This window comes from Rhinatrema bivittatum, unplaced genomic scaffold (assembly GCF_901001135.1).
Source record: "Rhinatrema bivittatum unplaced genomic scaffold, aRhiBiv1.1, whole genome shotgun sequence".
Taxonomy (NCBI): domain Eukaryota; kingdom Metazoa; phylum Chordata; class Amphibia; order Gymnophiona; family Rhinatrematidae; genus Rhinatrema; species Rhinatrema bivittatum.
This window is the reverse complement of record NW_021820554.1, coordinates 169,180-188,075: the sequence shown is the minus strand read 5'-3', so window position 1 is coordinate 188,075 and position 18,896 is coordinate 169,180. Positions and strand designations below refer to the sequence as shown.

Sequence of the window (18,896 nt, the reverse complement as noted above, 5' to 3'; positions counted from 1 at the left end):
TAAGAAGATCCCATGCTACTGATGCAATTAATAGCAGTGGCTATTCCCTAAGTAAATTTGATTAATAGCTGTTAATGGGCTTCTCCAAGAACTTATCCAACCCTTTTTTGAACCCAGCTACACTAACTGCACTAACCACATCCTCTGGCAACATATTCCAGAGCTTTATTGTGCGTTGAGTGAAAAAGAATTTTCTCCGAGTAGTCTTAAATGTGCTACTTGCTAACTTAATGGAATGCCCCCTAGTCCTTCTATTATTCGAAAGTGTAAATAACTGATTCACATCTGCTCGTTCAAGACCTCTCATGATCTTAAAGACCTCTATCATATCCCCCCCCTCAGCCGTCTCTTCTCCAAGCTGAACAGCCCTAACCTCTTCAGCCTTTCTTTATAGGGGAGCTGTTCCATCCCCTTTATCATTTTGGTTACCGTTCTCTGTACCTTCTCCATCGCAACTATATCTTTTTTGATATGCGGCGACCAGAATTGTACACAGTATTCCAGGTGCGGTCTCACAATGGAGCGATAAAGAGATATTATGACATTTTCCGTTTATTAACCATTCCCTTCCTAATAATTCCTAATATTCTGTTTGCTTTATTGACTGCTGCAACACACTGAACTGACAATTTTAAAGTATTATCCACTATGATGCCTAGATCTTTTTCCTGGGTGGTAGCTCCTAATATGGAACCTAACATCATGTAATTACAGCAAGGGTTATTTTTCCCTATATGCAACACCTTGCACTTGTCCACATTAAATTTCATCTGCCATTTGGATGCCCAATCTTCCAGTCTTGCAAGGTCCTCCTGTAATGTATCACAATCCACTTGTGATTTAACTACTCTGGCCGCTGCAAAACGCAGCGGCCATGATCCTTACAAACACATGTCGTAAGGACCACATCACACCTATCCTAAAAATCCTTCATTGGCTACCCATCCATTATAGAATACTATTCAAGACTCTCACCATCATCCACAAATCTGTATACCAGCAATCCACACTCCAACTCTCCATCCCTCTCGAACTACATACTTCCGCAAGACCGATCAGATCCACCTACAAAGGTTCTCTCAAGGCCCCCCCTAACAAATCCTCGGTCCACAACTCCATTCATAAGCGAGCACTTTCGACAGCGGGTCCGCTCCATTGGAATTCGCTTCCCCCGGATATACGCCAGGAACAATGCCATCTCTCCTTCAGAAAGAAACTGAAAACCTGGCTGTTCACTCAAGCTTACGGTTGAAGGAACCTTTATCAAACACTTTGTCTCTCACCCTTGACTGCCTCCCTACTCCCCCTACCCCCATCCCTGCCCTCCCACCTCCCCCGCTGCTTAACCCTCCATGCCTCCCCGTCCACAAGAGTTATGAATAATTGTGAATAATTACCTAAGATTAACCCACAGCTGAGCTTAATCTAGCTGATTTTGTATCGCTGTCTTTGGTTTTCATTGTTTTCAATGACTATTTTAGCACTCTTCAGTTGATATCGTTTTAAAATATCTTTCCTGTCCTCCAGCTCCCAAGTTTTTCGCTCCCTGTTTGATGTAACTTTTACCTTCTATATAGTTGTTAATTGGTTTCCCCTGTTCTATTGTAAACCGGTACGATAAGACCGCGTCTTGAGTATTGGTATAGTAAAAGAATTTAAATAAAAATAAATAAAATAAAAAATAAAAATAATTTTGTATCATCCGCAAATTTGATAACCTCACTCATCGTATTCCTTTCCAGATCATTTATATATATATTGAAAAGCACCGGTCCAAGTACAGATCTCTGAGGCACTCCACTGTTTACCCTTTTCCACTGAGAAAATTGACCATTTAATCCTACTCTCTGTTTCCTGTCTTTTAACCAGTTTGTAATCCACGAAAGGACATCGCCTCCTATCCCATGACTTTTTAGTTTTCTTAGAAGCCTCTCATGAGAGACTTTGTCAAACGCCTTCTGAAAATCCAAATACACTACATCTACCAGTTCATCTTTATTCACATGTTTATTAACCCCTTCAAAAAAATGAAGCAGATTTGTTAGGCAAGACTTCCCTTGGGTAAATCCATGTTGACTGTGTTCCATTACATAGAAACATAGAAAATGACGGCAGAAGAAGACCAAATGGTCCATCCAGTCTGCCCAGCAAGTTTCGCACTTTTTTTTTTCTCATACTTATCTGTTACTCTTGACTCTTAGTAACCTTTTGGTTCTATTTCCCTTCCATGCCCACCATTAATGTAGTGTTGGATCTGCATCTAAGTGAAATATCTAGCTTAATTAGTTAGGTGTAGTAACTGCCGCAATAAGCAAGCTATACCCATGCTTATTTGTTTACCCAGACTAAATAATTCAGTCCTTGTTGGTTGTTGCCTGTATATAGATCCACTTTTCTTCATTCCCCCTGCTGTTGAAGCAGAGAGTTATGCTGGATATGCATTGAAATTGAAGTATCAGACTTTCTCCTCTGCCATAGAAGCAGAGAGTTATGCTGGATATGGATTGAAAGTGAAGTATGAGCCTGCCGTTGAAGCACAAAGATATGCTGGATATGTGTGAAGTTTCAGTCTTTCTCCCCTGCCATAGAAGCAGAGAGTTATGCTGGATATGCATTGAAAGTGAAGTATGAGACTTTCTCCCCTGCCAATGAAGCAGAGAGCTATGCTGGATATGCGTGATGTATCAGTCTTTCTCCCCTGCCGTTGAAGCAGAGAGCTATGCTGGATACTAGGGATGTGAATCGTTTTTTGACGATTTAAAATATTGTCCGATATATTTTAAATCGTCAAAAATCATTAGGGCCACGATACAATACCAATTCCCCCGATTTATCGTCAAAAAATCGTAAATCAGGGGAAGGGGGAGGGCAGGAAAACAGGCACACTAAAACACCCTAAAACCCACCCCCGACCCTTTAAATTAAATCCCCCACCCTCCCGAACCCCCCCCCCCCAAATGCTTTAAATTACCTGGGGATCCAGCGGCGGTCAGGAACGGCGGCGGTCCGAAACGGCCTCCTGCAATTGAATCATGTTGTCTTCAGCCGGCGCCATTTTCCAAAATGGCGGCGGCCATAGACCAACACGATTCGACTGCAGGAGGTCGTTCCGGACCCCCGCTGGACTTTTGGCAAGTCTTGTGGGGGTCAGGAGGCCCCCCCAAGCTGGCCAAAAGTTCCTGGGGGTCCAGCGGGGGTCCGGGAGCGGTTTCCTGCCGCGAATCGTTTTCCGTACGGAAAATGGCACCGTACGGAAAACGATTCACGGCAGGAAACCGCTCCCGGACCCCCGCTGGACCCCCAGGAACTTTTGGCCAGCTTGGGGGGGCCTCCTGACCCCCACAAGACTTGCCAAAAGTCCAGCGGGGGTCCGGAACGACCTCCTGCAGTCGAATCGTGTTGGTCTATGGCCGCCGCCATTTTGCGCCGCCATTTTGGAAAATGGCGCCGGCCGAAGACAACATGATTCAATTGCAGGAGGCCATTTCGGACCGCCGCCGTTCCGGACCGCCGCTGGATCCCCAGGTAATTTAAAGCATTTGGGGGGGGTTCGGGAGGGTGGGGGATTTAATTTAAAGGGTCGGGGGTGCACCAGCATGGATGTCGTCTGCTATGGCCCCTCTTTGGAATAATCCCAGAATTTGCATAGCGGGAAGTCCCCTCAACTGGCCTATTTGGAAAAAATCAGGGATCTGGTTGCTAACCTCTGTGCTGCAACAAACTACACTCCTCCCCTTTGACCAATTACAGGCTCAATATGGTCTTCCAGCGACTCAGTTTTATGCATGGTTACAGCTTCGTTCTTCGATTTCTGCTATCAACCTGCAAGAGTTACACTCCACAACCCATCCTTTCGCTTTTTCTTTCTTTCAGACATACGGTACATTGGGACACTTAGCCTCAAGATTGTATAAAACTTTTAAGATGTCTCGCCCTTATAGGCCCATCATAAGCCTTCAAGCCCTCTGGGCCTGTGACACTGGTTATGAAACAACATCTTTAAATTGGACCAGAGTATGGAACACTTCGATATGCATATCACTCTCTTCTAGCCTTACTCAGACTGCTTTCTTTATCTTACATAGAGCAGTCTGGACTCCATGGACCATGCACCGTGCAGGACTCCTTCAGACACATAACTGTTGGTCCTGCCAAGCAGCAAAAGGCACCCTCTCTCATGCTCTTTTCTACTGTCCTTATGTGGTCAGTTTTTGGAATTCGATATGGGAGGTAATTTCTAATATATTAAATCTTTCTATACCCCTTAAATACTCTATTGTTATACTACGGGGTTCTGACCCATCCTTCACTGCCCTTCCTAGTCACGCACAAAAATTATTGGATTTTTTAATCCTTGTGGCCCTTCACAACATCATGGCGAATTGGAAGAGAAGTGATATGCTATGCAAGCAATTATGGTGGAACTCTGTCTGTTTATACCTTAAGTATGAGAAGGCTATGGCGATCAAATGTCATAGATTGTCCTCTTGGTCCCAAGTGTGGAAGCCGATTGACGACTACTTAGCCTTGCATGTTACATGATGTGGGTTTTGGATGCATTCTAGCCTTTTTATTATTCTTTGCTGAGCATTACACTAACACATATGAAGTGTCACTTTCTTCCTTTCTCTTTATCTCCTTTTCTTACGTTTCTGATTCACCCTTTCTCATCTATTAGCTACTTACAGAATTAATACATACTGTCATGTATGATGATGATTGTTTGTCACCTGTACCCTACTATGTATATCATGGCATTTTGTACAAGTTCTTATATATTTTTCCATTCTGTAAGTATCTACTTCTAAAAAGTTAATAAAAGTTATTTAATAAAAGTTATTTCAACAATAAAGGGTCGGGGTGGGTTTTAGGGGGTTTTAGTGTGCCGGCTCACGATTTTCACGATACTTTACACCCCAAACGGCAACAATACGATTCCCTCCCCCTCCCAGCCGAAATCGATCGTTAAGATGATCGAGGACACGATTCACATCTCTACTGGATACGCATTGAAAGTGAAGTATCAGGCTTATTTTGTTTTGAGTAGTAACCGCCATAACCAGCAAGTTACTCCCCGCTTTTTTGTGAATGCAAATCCTTTTTACCACGTTTCCTCTTGCCGTTGAAGCTTAGAGCAATGTTGGAGTCACATTAACCGTGTGTATGTTTATTGATTAAGGGTATTATCTCCAGGTAGTAGCCGTCATTCCCGCAAGCCACCCACTCTTCATTCACGTCCTCTAGACTTTATGGATCCACAGTATTTATCCCATGCCCCTTTGAAGTCCTGGTCTTCACCACTTCCTCTTTCTATATGCTCTACGATTTTGATCTTGAGAATAGTTTCCACTATTTTTCCTGGCACTGAAGTCAGGCTCACTGGTCTATAGTTACCCGGATCGCCCCTGGAGCCTTTTTTTAAATATTGGGGTTACATTGGCCACCCTCCAGTCTTCAGGTACAATGGATGATTTTAATGATAGGTTACAAATTTTAACTAAAAGATCAGAAATGTCATTTTTAAGCTTATAATAATATATATGCATAAACTCTAAAAACAAATAAAAAAAACATGCACATCCCTAATGAATACTGAGCCCATCATGAGATAACTTAAACATTATGATTGGCAAAATTACCTACAAGCCTTTCTTCATTGTATTGCAGATCTTGAAATTTGTGTCTCATGGTTACTCAAAATGTAACAAAAACCTAAATTTTCTCTCACAGGGAAAGGATATTGGAGTTAGGGGAGAATGGCATAATTTTTCAGCTCCCCTTGATCATATAAATCTTCATGTTCGTGGTGGCTATATCATTCCATGGCAAGAACCAGCAAATACCACCTACTATAGGTAAGTAAAAACTTCAGCACTTAGAATTCTGATAAAATAAATGGAGAATTTGAGCCCAGATCCACCAGTGCTGTGGCCTAAATCAAGGATCCAGTCCAAGGAGCACTTTATTATTTGGAAATAATAGATCTTTTTATTATAATAAATTATTTTAACAATATTATATATGCCAAATAAAATACTCACTCATACAATTATGAACGAAATTAACATCAACAAAATAGAACTCCCCTCATACAAATTACGGTCACAGTAAGCCTTACTGGTCAGGTTAAACCTTTAGGTTCACGTCACTTTAGTCTTGTGGGAGATGACCAATATTTGTTAAGCCACAGTTATTGCGAGCTGCTATAATGTCAATAGGAATGATCAAGTTATAACTAGTTACAGTGTGACAAAGCCTGAGACTTTTAAAATGTCTAAAAAGTAAGGGAAAGGAGGTTTTATGTACTGTTTTGAAATATACAGGGCCTTGATTTTTTTAATTAGCTCACGATTGTATTTATTCACCAAAGTCATCAAATAACTCCTATTCCTATTTTATTTAAGACACAAATTTGGGTGAATTGAGACGCTTGGATTTTAGAGTCCTAAAAGTGGTACTGGAAAAAGATGAGGCAAAACAAAAATAATCAAATCTAACACACACTAACATATATAAAAATAGACATACACACACTGGGCCGGATTTTAAATCTCCTACGCTCGTAAATCCAGAGGATTTACGAGCGTAGGAGAGGGTTACGCGCGCCGGGCCTATTTTAAAAGGCCCGGCGACACGCATAAAGCCCCGGGACGCGTGTAAGTCCCGGGGCCAGAGGCCTCCAACACAGCGGCAATGGCCGCTGTATCGGAGGATCGCATGCCGGCAGGCTGCCGGCGTGCGCACCGGGGCAGGCGCAAAAGGTAAGACAAAGGTCGGGGGGGGGGGGGTGGTTAGAGTAGGGCTAGGGGGGGAAGGTTAGGGGAAGGGGTGGGAAGGTCAGCCTAGGGGGAAGGGAAGTTCCCTCACAGGGAGGGAATGGGGGAAGGCAGCACGGCTCGGTGCGTGCACCCTTGCAGGGGCCAACCCCCAATTTTATAACATGCGCGTGCCTGCACACAGCTTTTAAAATCTACCCATTGATTGTTATTATTTTAATGTTTGCTTCTGTGTAATCGACTTGTGCATGTGTTTATTATGTGCAGTCCCAAACCCTTGGGAGGGTGTGGGCTATAAATCATTTTAAATAAATAAAACCTCACTCTGTATATCTATATCTTCATATATCTATAATTATAGAGGCAATATATAGATATCAATATACACACAGATGTTTTTGTTTGTTCTTGCAGTCGTCAAAACTTTATGGGGCTTACTGTTGCTATGGATGACAATGGAGCTGCTCAAGGTCAACTTTTCTGGGATGATGGGGTAACCATTGGTAAGTGACATTCCTTCTGCTGAAATAAGACATTTAACTGTTTGAAATGAGATTTCCTAAGCTGCATATACATTGGTTTTAACTGCTGTTGTGAATATTAAAGATTATGTTGTTGATTTAATTGGTATTATTACATGGAAGCACAGTTTTAGATAATGTTGCAAGACTCATTGAGTCTATTTCCCCTTCCTAATGCAGTAGTGTTATACTATTTATACTTTTACTCTACATCATATAAATAATCTAATGCTCAAAATAATGACAATATGGGTACCTAGACCATTCATCTCACTCCACAACTATCGTCTCATACATTACCAAGACACAATTGGTAATGTAGTCAAACTTTGCAGTCAGACTTTGCAGGTCAAAGGCCACAGCCTTATCATCAACAAAATTATACCCAGGGAACAACAACTATAGCATCATCCCATCACTCACCCACACAACAAAGTCTGCCCCGGAAGGCTGAACGCCATGTTCAAGCAAGACACCCTTCCCCTGGTTTGACCAACCTGTAGGCATCACAGGGTACCCACCACAGCCAAGAAGACACTCATACCCGCATTAATTGTAATCACCTCACGTACTGCATCTTGAAGGAACAGACAGTTCCAATGACTCTGCAAAAGATCTAAAAGCTTAGGTACACTCACGTCCCCTAGCTGCAATAAACAAGGCCAAGCTACAAAAGGTGGACAGGAAACAATGCACAACAGAAGTACCATGAGAGAGGGAGGATGGGAGAAAAACGCGGAGTGGTAAAAGGAGATGGGACAAACCATCCCCTCCTTTAAGAAGCAGACTGGGAGGGAACTTCCCTGTACCCTTCCCTAACCTTCCTACCCTTTCTCCTTTCCTCCCCGACCCCTAAACCCTTCCTAGCCACTTACATTATTTTTGTTAGTTACTTACTGCACCTTGGGAGCCCAAGTAATCTCGAAGCGCTGGCAGGCAGCCAGTGTGCATTTCCCCGGGACAGCATCGAATGGCATGCGCTTCCCCGAGACAGCATCGAATGGCACTGACCTGGCCCACTCCACCCATCCCCACCCAGACCACAATCCCTGGCTGTCCCCTTTTGAGAGGCGTGGCATTTCTGCGCATAATGGGAGTTACGCGCATGATTTGGCCCTTCCAAAAATGTGCACGGTATGTGCAAGGCCCAACCACGTGTATGGCCCCCTGTTTTTATGCATGCAGGCTTCTGAAAATTAGCCCGGTAACTTTCTTCCATCATTGTCTTTTAAATTATCAATAGAGGGGCAGGCAACCCCAGTCCTGGAGTGTCACAAGACAGGTCTGGTTTACAGGACCTCCACAAATAAATATGCATGAGATATTTGCATATAATGAAGGCAGTGCATGCAAATATACTTCATGCATATTCATTGTGGATATCCTAAAAACTCCACTCCAAGACCAGAATTGCCTATCCCTGAATTAAAATTTTATTTCTTTTATCAAAATATGGATGAAATTATTTTTCAATAGTTACTGTACTGCTTTTGATAGAGATGTATTTCATTTTTCTTCTGCATTACAGATTCCTATGAAAAGGGTCTTTATTTCTTAGCATCATTTAATGCAAGTCAGGTATGTATTCTTTAAAAATATACAAAAGCACATTTAGTTTCACTGTGTTATGATCTGGCATCAACAGGACTCCAAATAATCTGGCACATGTTAGACATTATACTTAGGATAAGGAGAAAACCCAACCCTTGGGACATACTCTTTCAATCAGATTTTCAGAAAATCCACAGGTCCGGATTTTCAAAAGCCTATGAGCGTAAATCCAGTGGATTTACGTGTCTGCTTTTCAATATGCACATCTGTTTGTGGCACTTCAGGACTGGCATTGCCTATACCTAAGCAATATTATTTCAAACTGTTTTGGATTTTTAATTAGTCCCATGCTTTAAATCCATAGTTCTCAACCCAGTCCTCGGAACACAGTCAGGTTTTCAATTTATCCACAATGAATATGCACGAGACAGTGCATTCAAAGACTGTATACCTCACACATATTCATTATGGATAAACTGAGAACCAGACATGTTTGTGACACTCCAGGACCAGAACTGCATATCCTTGATATAGTCTTTACTACCTGCTTATTATATTTGAAAGATCAGCAACTAGAAAGACACAAAAAAAGTATCAGAGTATAAGAAAACGTGTCTTCTAAAGTGTTTTGCTACCAGTATCAAATGGGAGAAACTCTTTTCAACTAGAGCCCATTTTCAAATAGATAGAAATTATGTTCCAGGATAATCAAATATTATTTCTAATGTTACCTCACAGTTAGGATCAATCATGTCAGAACATAAAAAGGTTATTCCACAAACTGAGATCTTCTCTAATACCCGTTTTTATATATAGTACTTTTACTAAAAGAATAATTTGTACAGTGTACAAACTGTGCCATGATCCCAAACATGAATAACCTGAGCAAACCACCTCTTTTTCCTAAAACTGGGAAAGGAGAGAAGCAGTTTTATTAACTTAGCACACATCCAAGAAAGCCACAGACACAGAAAGTTGATTGGAATAATATGTCTGCAGCTTTATTACTAATTCTAACATTACCAACTGTTTAAATCCCAAGCCATTTTAGATGTGTAATGGGAGCAGTGAAGAGACAGCAAACTCATTCATCAGGAAACAACCTTTCACTGTCCTGGATTATTCAACCAGCAATAACAAGCAAGACTATAGTCCTTAGGGGAAAAGTAATGGCCTAGCATCACCGGGCAGTCCTCCCCATTTGAAGCAAGGCTGCCAGCCCTTCTGGCCATCACATGACCACATTGGGATTGCAGGTCTGACTGGGGCTTGGTAGCCCAAACAGCAGACAAAACCCTCTCTCCTTGGCCATGCCCTGAAATTTTGTCTCTGTCAGTCCCTTTTCTTCCTCCAATTAAATCCCATCTCCCTTGACATGGGAACTATGCCCCCTGCTGTGAAAAAGACATACAGAATATACAGAATGTAAAAGGAAATGTATGTATTACAGAGAATATTTAACTATGCAATCATGACTTGCAACCAGCTTCCCTGAATGGGTGCATCCTGATCAAACTCCAACCTATGTATGGGGCAGGTAATGGAGTGGAAAAGCAAGGGGCCCTGGCATGGGAGACAGAGCAGCATCTTTTGCTCCCTATTTGCCCAGCCTCACCTACTTATCCCTGCCACACCAAATGGCCCTATCGGGCCACAAGACAAGTGGAAGGGAGTGGGATATCTCCCCCACCCACCTCTTGCAAATCATCTTAGGTAGGGTTGGCTGCTAGGACCAGCAGAACCTATGTCCCTGCAAGTCCTTGGATGCCATTCTCCCAATGCTGCATGGAAATGAAGTTTCATCATGCCACATGACCTGACAGCCTTGAAGGGGGGTGTACTGGCTGCGTGGCCATCAGAAACTGCACTGGGATGATCTAACCAGCTCCCTTCTCTCCCCTCCCCATGTTGTGCACAGAAGCTGGAAAAGATAGGCACAATGCCTCAGCCATCCATCCTTCTCTCTCAGCAGGTGCGGTATGCCCAGTTACTACTGGCACCTACAAACTAGTTGACACACAGGAATGTTAGACTATTGAGAAATAAAATTACAACAAACCTCAACATCAGATTTTTCAGACTTATGGTAATATAGATTACTATTTTTTCATGATACCATTTTTTGGTAGAAAGGAGAGAGGGAGAAATTCAAATGGGCACTAGAGATGGAGAAGTCTGCTTAATTTGACATTTTGCCCAATTCAGATTGCCCAAATATCAACCATCATTAAAAATGGAAAATGAGATTTAACAAAACCATACCCTTTGGATGCGTTACCATACTCAGAATCAGGAATACAAAATGGCAGAGATTCAAAAAAGAAGAGTCATTTTTTCAGAAAATCCCTCACACGAGGAGGATTGTGCGCTGACATTTTTTAGCAAGAGGGCCTACAGGCAGAAAAATGTGAAACCGCCCAGAAATATGCCACAATGGCAATATTTCTCTCTTGAAACAAACCCCCTCATTTATCAAAATGCGCTAAGGCGTTTTCGCATGTGAAAAGCCCCGTTAATGCATACGATAGCACCATATCATATGGCGCGATGCAAATCTGAAAAATAGGAGGAGTGGCCTCGGAGGGAACGGGGAAAGCCATCGGGGCTCTCCTAGGGCTCGGCGCGTGCAAGGTGCACAAGTGTGCATCCCCCTTGCGTGCGCCGACCCCAGATTTTATAACATGTACGCGGCTGCGCGTGCATGTTATAAAATCGGGCGTACATTTGTGAACGCCGAGTTGCACGCACAAATGTACCCCCACGCGTACGTCTTAAAATCCGGTCCATAGTCTCTAGAACTTAAAATCTTTCACATTGCATAGAAATAGATAGAAAAGGTATGCAGGCTTCTGCATATTTCACGGACTCTTTCCTAGCAAGAACTGGGAAGAAAATCTAATTGGATCTAAAAATGTTCCAGATAGGCCACTATCAGAGAACGGAGGCTAGGCTGAAAAGAACCTACCATGGGTATCTCTTAAGTTTTTCGCTTTTATGATTCTAAGTTTAAAGGACTGGAAAATTCTTTTTTAACTTTCCAGCCCAAGTTCATCTAACTTTTATGAAAAGTCTGGAAATTTAATAAATGGTGATAATTCAGGAATGGAAGATCATCATTTGACCTTTCACAGCACAAAATGTGATCTACCAGCTAAAAATAAATCCTTTGCAAACCTCATGAAGGTTAAAACTGTTTAGATCTGCATTAAACCTAGAAAAAAAGGGGTTGATTAAATCTATTATATTTATGGCAAACATGCAAAATGCTACTGAGAATATATCAGGGAGAACTGATGTCTTTGGGGGCCCATAGAAAGTAGCAATGTACATTTACATAAATAAATAAATAAATAAATAAATAGTAATGTACATGGGGAAAATATTGGATTGTAATTTTTGTTTGGTATTTTTGTTCATTTTTAAATGTCAATACATGTTTATTTTGTCTCTTTTTTGTTTAAATAAAACAAAATAAAACATTTAAAAAAAATGGCAATATAGAAAGAGAGAGAGGGAAAGAAAGAAAGAAATGTCCCACTTTCCCCAATTGCTTGATCTAATGCCATCTGTGGGGATGAATCAGTAGACATGGGGCAGAAGCATATAACAAACTGGTGGCAACCCCAGGGTCAGTGCCAGCCAGCACTGGTTTGACAATGGGACCCAGCAGGGCAGAGCCAGTCACACAAAAGGGGACATTCTTGCCCCATTTTAACTTATTTCCCATGGATTGGGATAAGATCCTGCGTCCCATTAATGCAGTGTAGAATAATAAGGGACGGCCAGGAGCGTGTTTAACTTTTATATTTCTGCGATGCTAGGGATTGTGGGGGGGGAGGGGGGGGAGCAGTGGAGGCAGCAACAGGTACATTCCAAAATGAATAGACAAACTCAGTGAATTTCAATGTTTTCTTTTTGTTTCCTATTCAAATGGAGTATTTTGTTGCTTTTTTTCATGTACCTAGATTGTTGCTTTTTTGAAACAGAGTCCAACCTACAATACAGTGTACATATTAGGGATGTGATTTGGCTGAAACTTTTGGTTCGGCCTTCGTTATCGGCCCGAGCTGCGGGAAATTTTGTTTTCCCGCAGTTCGGGCCGAATTTTTTTCGGCCGCCCCGATTTTCGGGGTTAGTGCGTGCTAACTCCTGTTAGTGTGCGCCAACTCTCTGTTAGTGTACGCTTTCAATGCTAGCGCCTAATTTGTCCTGGACGAATGCACATCCCTAGTACAGATTCTAACAACCTCATGTTTAATATGAAGTTATCAAAAACAAAACTGCCATATCAAATATATACATTATATTTTTTCTTTTTTCCCCAGAAAACTTTAGAAAATAACATAATCCATAACAACTATGTCTCAACATTAAATTCATTTAAAATTGGATACATTAAAATCACTGGAATTGGAAACGCTGCAATTACAAGTGTTACTCTCCATTTAAATGGTACAGAACATACCATTACACAATTTGAGAGTAGCACAAATCAGGTACAGTATGAATACAACCGACAGTCATGGGTTTGTACAGAATAAATATTTAAATTAGCCCTGCTTATATATTTAATTATTTTTTTCCAATAATTATGTTTTTCTCTTGAGCTTCTCTTTCTTTTAGATATCAGATGTCATGGGACAATTTTCAGTAACCCGCTTATGCACAAAATATGCACAAATCTTTTTATTTATGGACCTTAAAGGCAAATTTCAAAGAAAAATTACCCATATAGTTTTATTTTATTTTATTTAGATTTATATTCTGCTTTTCACACTTTTTTCAGCGCTACAAAGTGGATTACATTCAGATACTGGAGGTATTTCCCTATCCCCGGAGGGCTTACATTCTATTAGGGTCATCGCACATGAAAAGACCCTTTTCGCAAGCAGCAGCATGCAAATTAGGAGAAGGGGTGGAGTCGGGACGAGGAAGGGTGAGGAGGGGGGGATTCGGCAGTGTTTTTGTTGCCGGCGATAATGTTACCCACGTTGTCATCGGCAGTAGCGCGCCCAATAGCACCACCTTTCACGGTGGCGCTACTCAGTGCGAAAGCCGGCACTGAAGACACCGAGGTGGTGCGAAGGCTGCCGGGTTTCGCAGGCCCGCACCCCCCCCCCCCTCACCCTCCTGCCCCCCATTTTCGCAGGATTCATCATTTATGCAATGAATGATGAATCCTGGCCTAAGTTTGTTTCTGAGGAAATGGAGGTTTTTTTTCTTGAAAATTCATTTACATAACTATGTGGACACAAAAGTCCCTGCACACTTTTACCTCTTTTTATTTTGTGGACATAGGAACAAGGTAAAAAGTGGTTTTGCCAATTCAATCCTGTGACTGTTACTCTCCCAACACATTTCTCGGTGTGGCTCTATTTAGCTTAGCTAAAACTACATGAGCTGAGGAATCCTATGCTTACTTTTAACTGGAGAGAAGAAAGCAATTTTCAGACAGGGCAGTTTAACCAATTAAATCACTTTTTATCTCGGATAATGGTTTAAGAGGCCCTAGGATAACATGGCTGAGCCCTTCCAACCTGTCATGCTCCCCACTGGGTATAAGGTTGCTCTTCCTGCCAGACAAGGGAGGCTCGTGCCAACAAGAGATCATCTATGAGGATTGGGGAGTTAATAGCTGGCCAATCACTGCCTGATGTGAAGTGCTCCTGGAGCTGGTAGGCTCTGAGATTTCAGTCACCCTCTGGAGCTGCAGATAGTCAGGTATTCCTCCCAGAGATGTGAATCGGAACCAGAATTGGTTCCGATTCACATCGTGAATTTTTTTTCATGCGGCCCGATCGGGTTTTTTTTTAATCGGCTGCCCCTGACCCTTTAAAACAGTTCCCTTAGCTTTCCCCACCGTCCCGACCCCCCCCAAAACGTTTTAAAATTACCTGGTGGTCCAGTGGGGGTCCTGGGAGCGATCTCCCACTCTCAGCCCATCGGCTGCCACTAATAAAAATGGCGCCGATGGCCCATGCTCCTACCATGCGACAGAGGCCGGCCAATGGCACCGATAGCCCCTGTCACATGGTAAGGGCAAAGGGCCATCGGCGCCATTTTGATTAGTGGCAGCCGACGGCCCGAGAGGGGGAGATCACTCCCGGGACCCTGCTGGTCCACTAGGGACTTTCAGTATGTCTTGGGAGGGGGGGGGGCAGTCGGGCAAGTCTTCGGGGGTCGGGAGGGTGAGGGGTTGCAATTAATTGAATTTGAAGGTTTGGGGTGGGTTTGGATTTTTTTTTTTTTAATTTGAAGGGCCAGGGGCCGGGTTTTGTGCTTTGGTTCAGGGTCAGATGAAATAAAATCAGCCCGAACCACAGGAAAATGAAATTTCCTGCAGCGGGCTGATAACAAAGGCCGAACCTTTGCTTCGGCCGAATCACATCTCTATTAAAAACATGAATAAAAATATTTAAAATATTACCAAACACTAATAAAATATTTCAAAACAGCAGATACACCACATCCAATAATTAAAACTAAAAATAAAATCTCCCACTCTCCATACCTGGGAACTTTAGATTTCCAGTCCTCCTGAGATTGTCGTAGATTGGAGGAGGGTGCACAAACTTTAACCTCTCTCACACACATATACAGGTACTCTCACACACGCAGCCACATGTACGCAGGCACAAAATCATACATACACATACACCACCCCCACTACCCTCTCACACACACACTCACACATTCACCACCCACTACCCTCTCATACTCACACACACACACACACACACACACCCCACTCCCACTACCTTCTCATACACACACATACCAAAGACTCACACACACCCTCACCCACCCATATACACACACCGTTACCCACCCACCCTCTCATATGCATATACACATACCCCCCCCACACACACACACACACATACTCCCACCCACCCTCTCATATATATATATATATATATATATATATATATATATATATATATATATATATATATATATATATATGTGTGTGTGTGTGTGTATACACACTAGAGATGTGGTTTGTTTTTCGCCCGAGTTAGGAAATTTCGTTGAATTTCCTAACTCGTTGTGGTTTCGGAGGCCCCGAAACCCGAAAAGAATTTTCCCCGACTTTCGGGGAAATTTCGTTTTTCGGGTTTGCATGGGGAGAGGGACACTTTTTTTTTTTTTTTAAATTAAAACCCACCCCAAACATTTAAATAAACTATAATACAACACCCCCCCCCCCCCGATCCCGATCCCTCCCCAAGACTTACTAAGTACATCCCTGGTGGTCCAGCGGGGTCATGGGTTCCATTTGCCCTCCGTGCCCGTGCTACTGCAAGCCGTGCTCTTTAAAATGGTGCCGAATAGCCTCTGAACTACCATGTCACAGGGGCTACCGGCGCCATTGGTCAGCCCCTGTCACATGGCCATCGGCGCCATCTTGTGCTCCTGTCATGTGACTGGAGCTGACCAATGGCGCCGAAAGCCTCTGTGACATAGTATGGGCAAAGGCTATCGGCACCATTTTGATTACTGGCAGCCGACAACGAAATCGCTTTCGGACCCCCGCTGGACCCCCAGGGATTATTGGCAAGCCTTGGGGGGGTCAGGAGGGGGCTCTTGACCTCCCCAAGGCTTGCCAATAATCCCTGGGGGTCCAGTGGGGGTCCGAAAGCGATTTCATTGTCGGCTGCCAGTAATCAAAATGGCGCCGATAGCGCCGATGGCTTTACCCATTTCCTTCGAGGCTGCTCTGAAATCAGAAATCCTTCCGCCCCCCCCCCCCCCCCACCTTCCCCTCCCTTCCCCTACCTATCCCCCAGCCCGAAAATTAAAAAAACCCTTACCTTTGTTGCAGGTGTAATTTGCGCGCACCGGTCAAGTGCCGGCGCGCGATCCCCCGGCTCAGCTGCCTAGCAGAGGCCTCTGGTCATGCCCCACCCCTGCCCCGCCCTCGCTCCACACCTTTTTTCAAGCCCTGGGACATACGTGCCTCCCAGGGTTTGTGTGTGTTGCCAGGCCTATGCAAAATAGGCTCGGCACGTGCAGGAGCGGGTTTAAAAGGGTTATACATGTATATTACGCACGTAACCCTTTTAAAATCTGCCCCAGAGTGTTTACAGGCAATTCATCCTCTTCCACTGACCCTCTTATTATAAGGGTCCCTCAAGGATCCTCACTTTCTCCTATACTACTAAATATTTACCTGCTTCCTCTTTACCATATTCTCTCTCAGCTTGTTATCTCCTTCAAACTTTATGCTGATGACATAATTTTATCCCATTACTTCTACATTTTCTGCGGCATTGGATAAACTTTTGCTCTGTTTTTCACAGATTGGTGATTGGTTATCATGTAGCAGCCTTGTACTAAATCTTAGTAAAACTTAGGAGTTTTCTTCAATGGACTGAGATTGATTCCATCCCTACCCATTGGTCCTTTAAGATAAAAGAGTCACTGGTTCTGAAGAGTAGTGATAGATTGGATTAGAAAAATGCTTCACTGCGATATGTTGTCTCCTTGATAACATCCTACCTAGAGTAAAACAGAGTTTTGCCCTGGAAATGGCTTTGATTATTGCCCTCCCCATTCATTAAAATCCATGAAAAAAAATGTGGAAAATCATTCAATGTGTTGGAAGACCTTTCACAAACCATCATCAAAACTGAACAACTGAAAAACCATGGGAAGAAATCAATGTATATAATGAAATCTAGAAAGATATACAACTACAACTTGTGACTGCCTGGTCAATTTAACTCATGCAATATTTTTCAGAAATACTGTTCTATACACAGAAAGTATGCATTTCATTGGTAAACCACAAGGTATCAACTTTGTGTACATCATTAGGATAGTATTTCTTTGGAGAACATTACGGTAATTGTTTTTTAAATAACAGTAGTCACCATAAATAATTAAAGGTGTCACTCTTACCTCATAATAGAACTGTATTTGATTGGTACATAGGCTTAGACATGTCTTCTCAAGATATCTGCTATATCAGTAGTTTAACAGAAATGTCTGTGCCTGATCCACATACTAATAAGCTGTCAATTCTAATTAGCATGCCTTAAGTAATTTCACAGTGATATTACATAAACATGTTCTTTTTCATTTTTCTCTATTTAGGTTCTAAATATTAATCTGACAGACAAAGATGTCAGCTTGAATAAAACAATGAAAGTTATATGGCAGACCACACCCTAATCAGCGTTTAAAGCAGTCAAGGAGCAATTTGATAAATTATTGCATTTATCCAATATGATAATAGATCTATCACCATAAGGAAAAAGGAAGTGAATTATATTTCTTTTTGTGGATAATGTTTCATGAAAATATAGAATTTTCATTACAGAATACACTTTTGTTGTTTTCACAACATTTTGAATTTGTGATATTGCATTTTCTTATCCTAATAAATCTATAATTTGTCAACTCAGTTTCTCAGTATTTTTATTTTATATATCCATAGTCTTATGTCAATAATAAAGTATTGGATGATGTGTATCAGAAAAAAAAATGACAATGATCTCATGTATTGTATACAAACAGAAAAATCAATTAAGTTGTATTATAGTAAAGCAAATAGTACAACATCTTGGTTGAAAAGATTCATTTTTTTGATTAGGCAGATGTTGAAAATGCAGTTTTTACATTTAAAAATGTTCTGTACGAAGTAGCCACCATTTTTATGGATTGTGTACACTGGCAAGCTGCCCACTTCCCTTCTTTTCCAACCCCCTTTATTATAGAGGCCTCTGATGGGAAATTCCTGCTAAGGTGCAGGCAAGTTATAAAAGCCGGCATGGCAGTCATAGACAATAATCAGCTTTGTTCCATCCCCCACTGTGTGAAGCAGTTCCTGAATTCACTAAACAACTATAGCTCCCTTCCCATACTTGCCCATGCCATTAGCTTTAAAATGAGATAGTGCCCTCAGGCTGGAAAAGCTCCCCCAAGACTAATCCCCTCTGCCTCCTGGTCAGCATATGACGACATCCACACTGGATGACTGCACCAACATGGTGAGAAGAAGGCCACATTGAGTTGTTGCTCCTACACATGGCTTAGCATTTGA

The 18,896-nt window shown here is 42.3% G+C and overlaps 1 protein-coding gene across 1 annotated transcript in view; it reads left to right on the top strand.

Annotated features, from left to right (window-relative positions):
* Nucleotides 1-18,257, top strand: part of LOC115081713 (maltase-glucoamylase, intestinal-like) — a gene marked incomplete at its 5' end in the record, with an annotated part of 276,490 nt that extends 258,233 nt beyond the window's left edge. Inside the window, 5 exon segments of the mRNA XM_029586132.1 lie at nt 5,731-5,855; nt 7,191-7,279; nt 8,826-8,875; nt 13,174-13,344; nt 17,948-18,257. Coding sequence (XP_029441992.1) covers nt 5,731-5,855; nt 7,191-7,279; nt 8,826-8,875; nt 13,174-13,344; nt 17,948-18,025 — 513 coding nt within the window.
* Between the last annotated feature and the right edge of the window lie 639 nt (nt 18,258-18,896).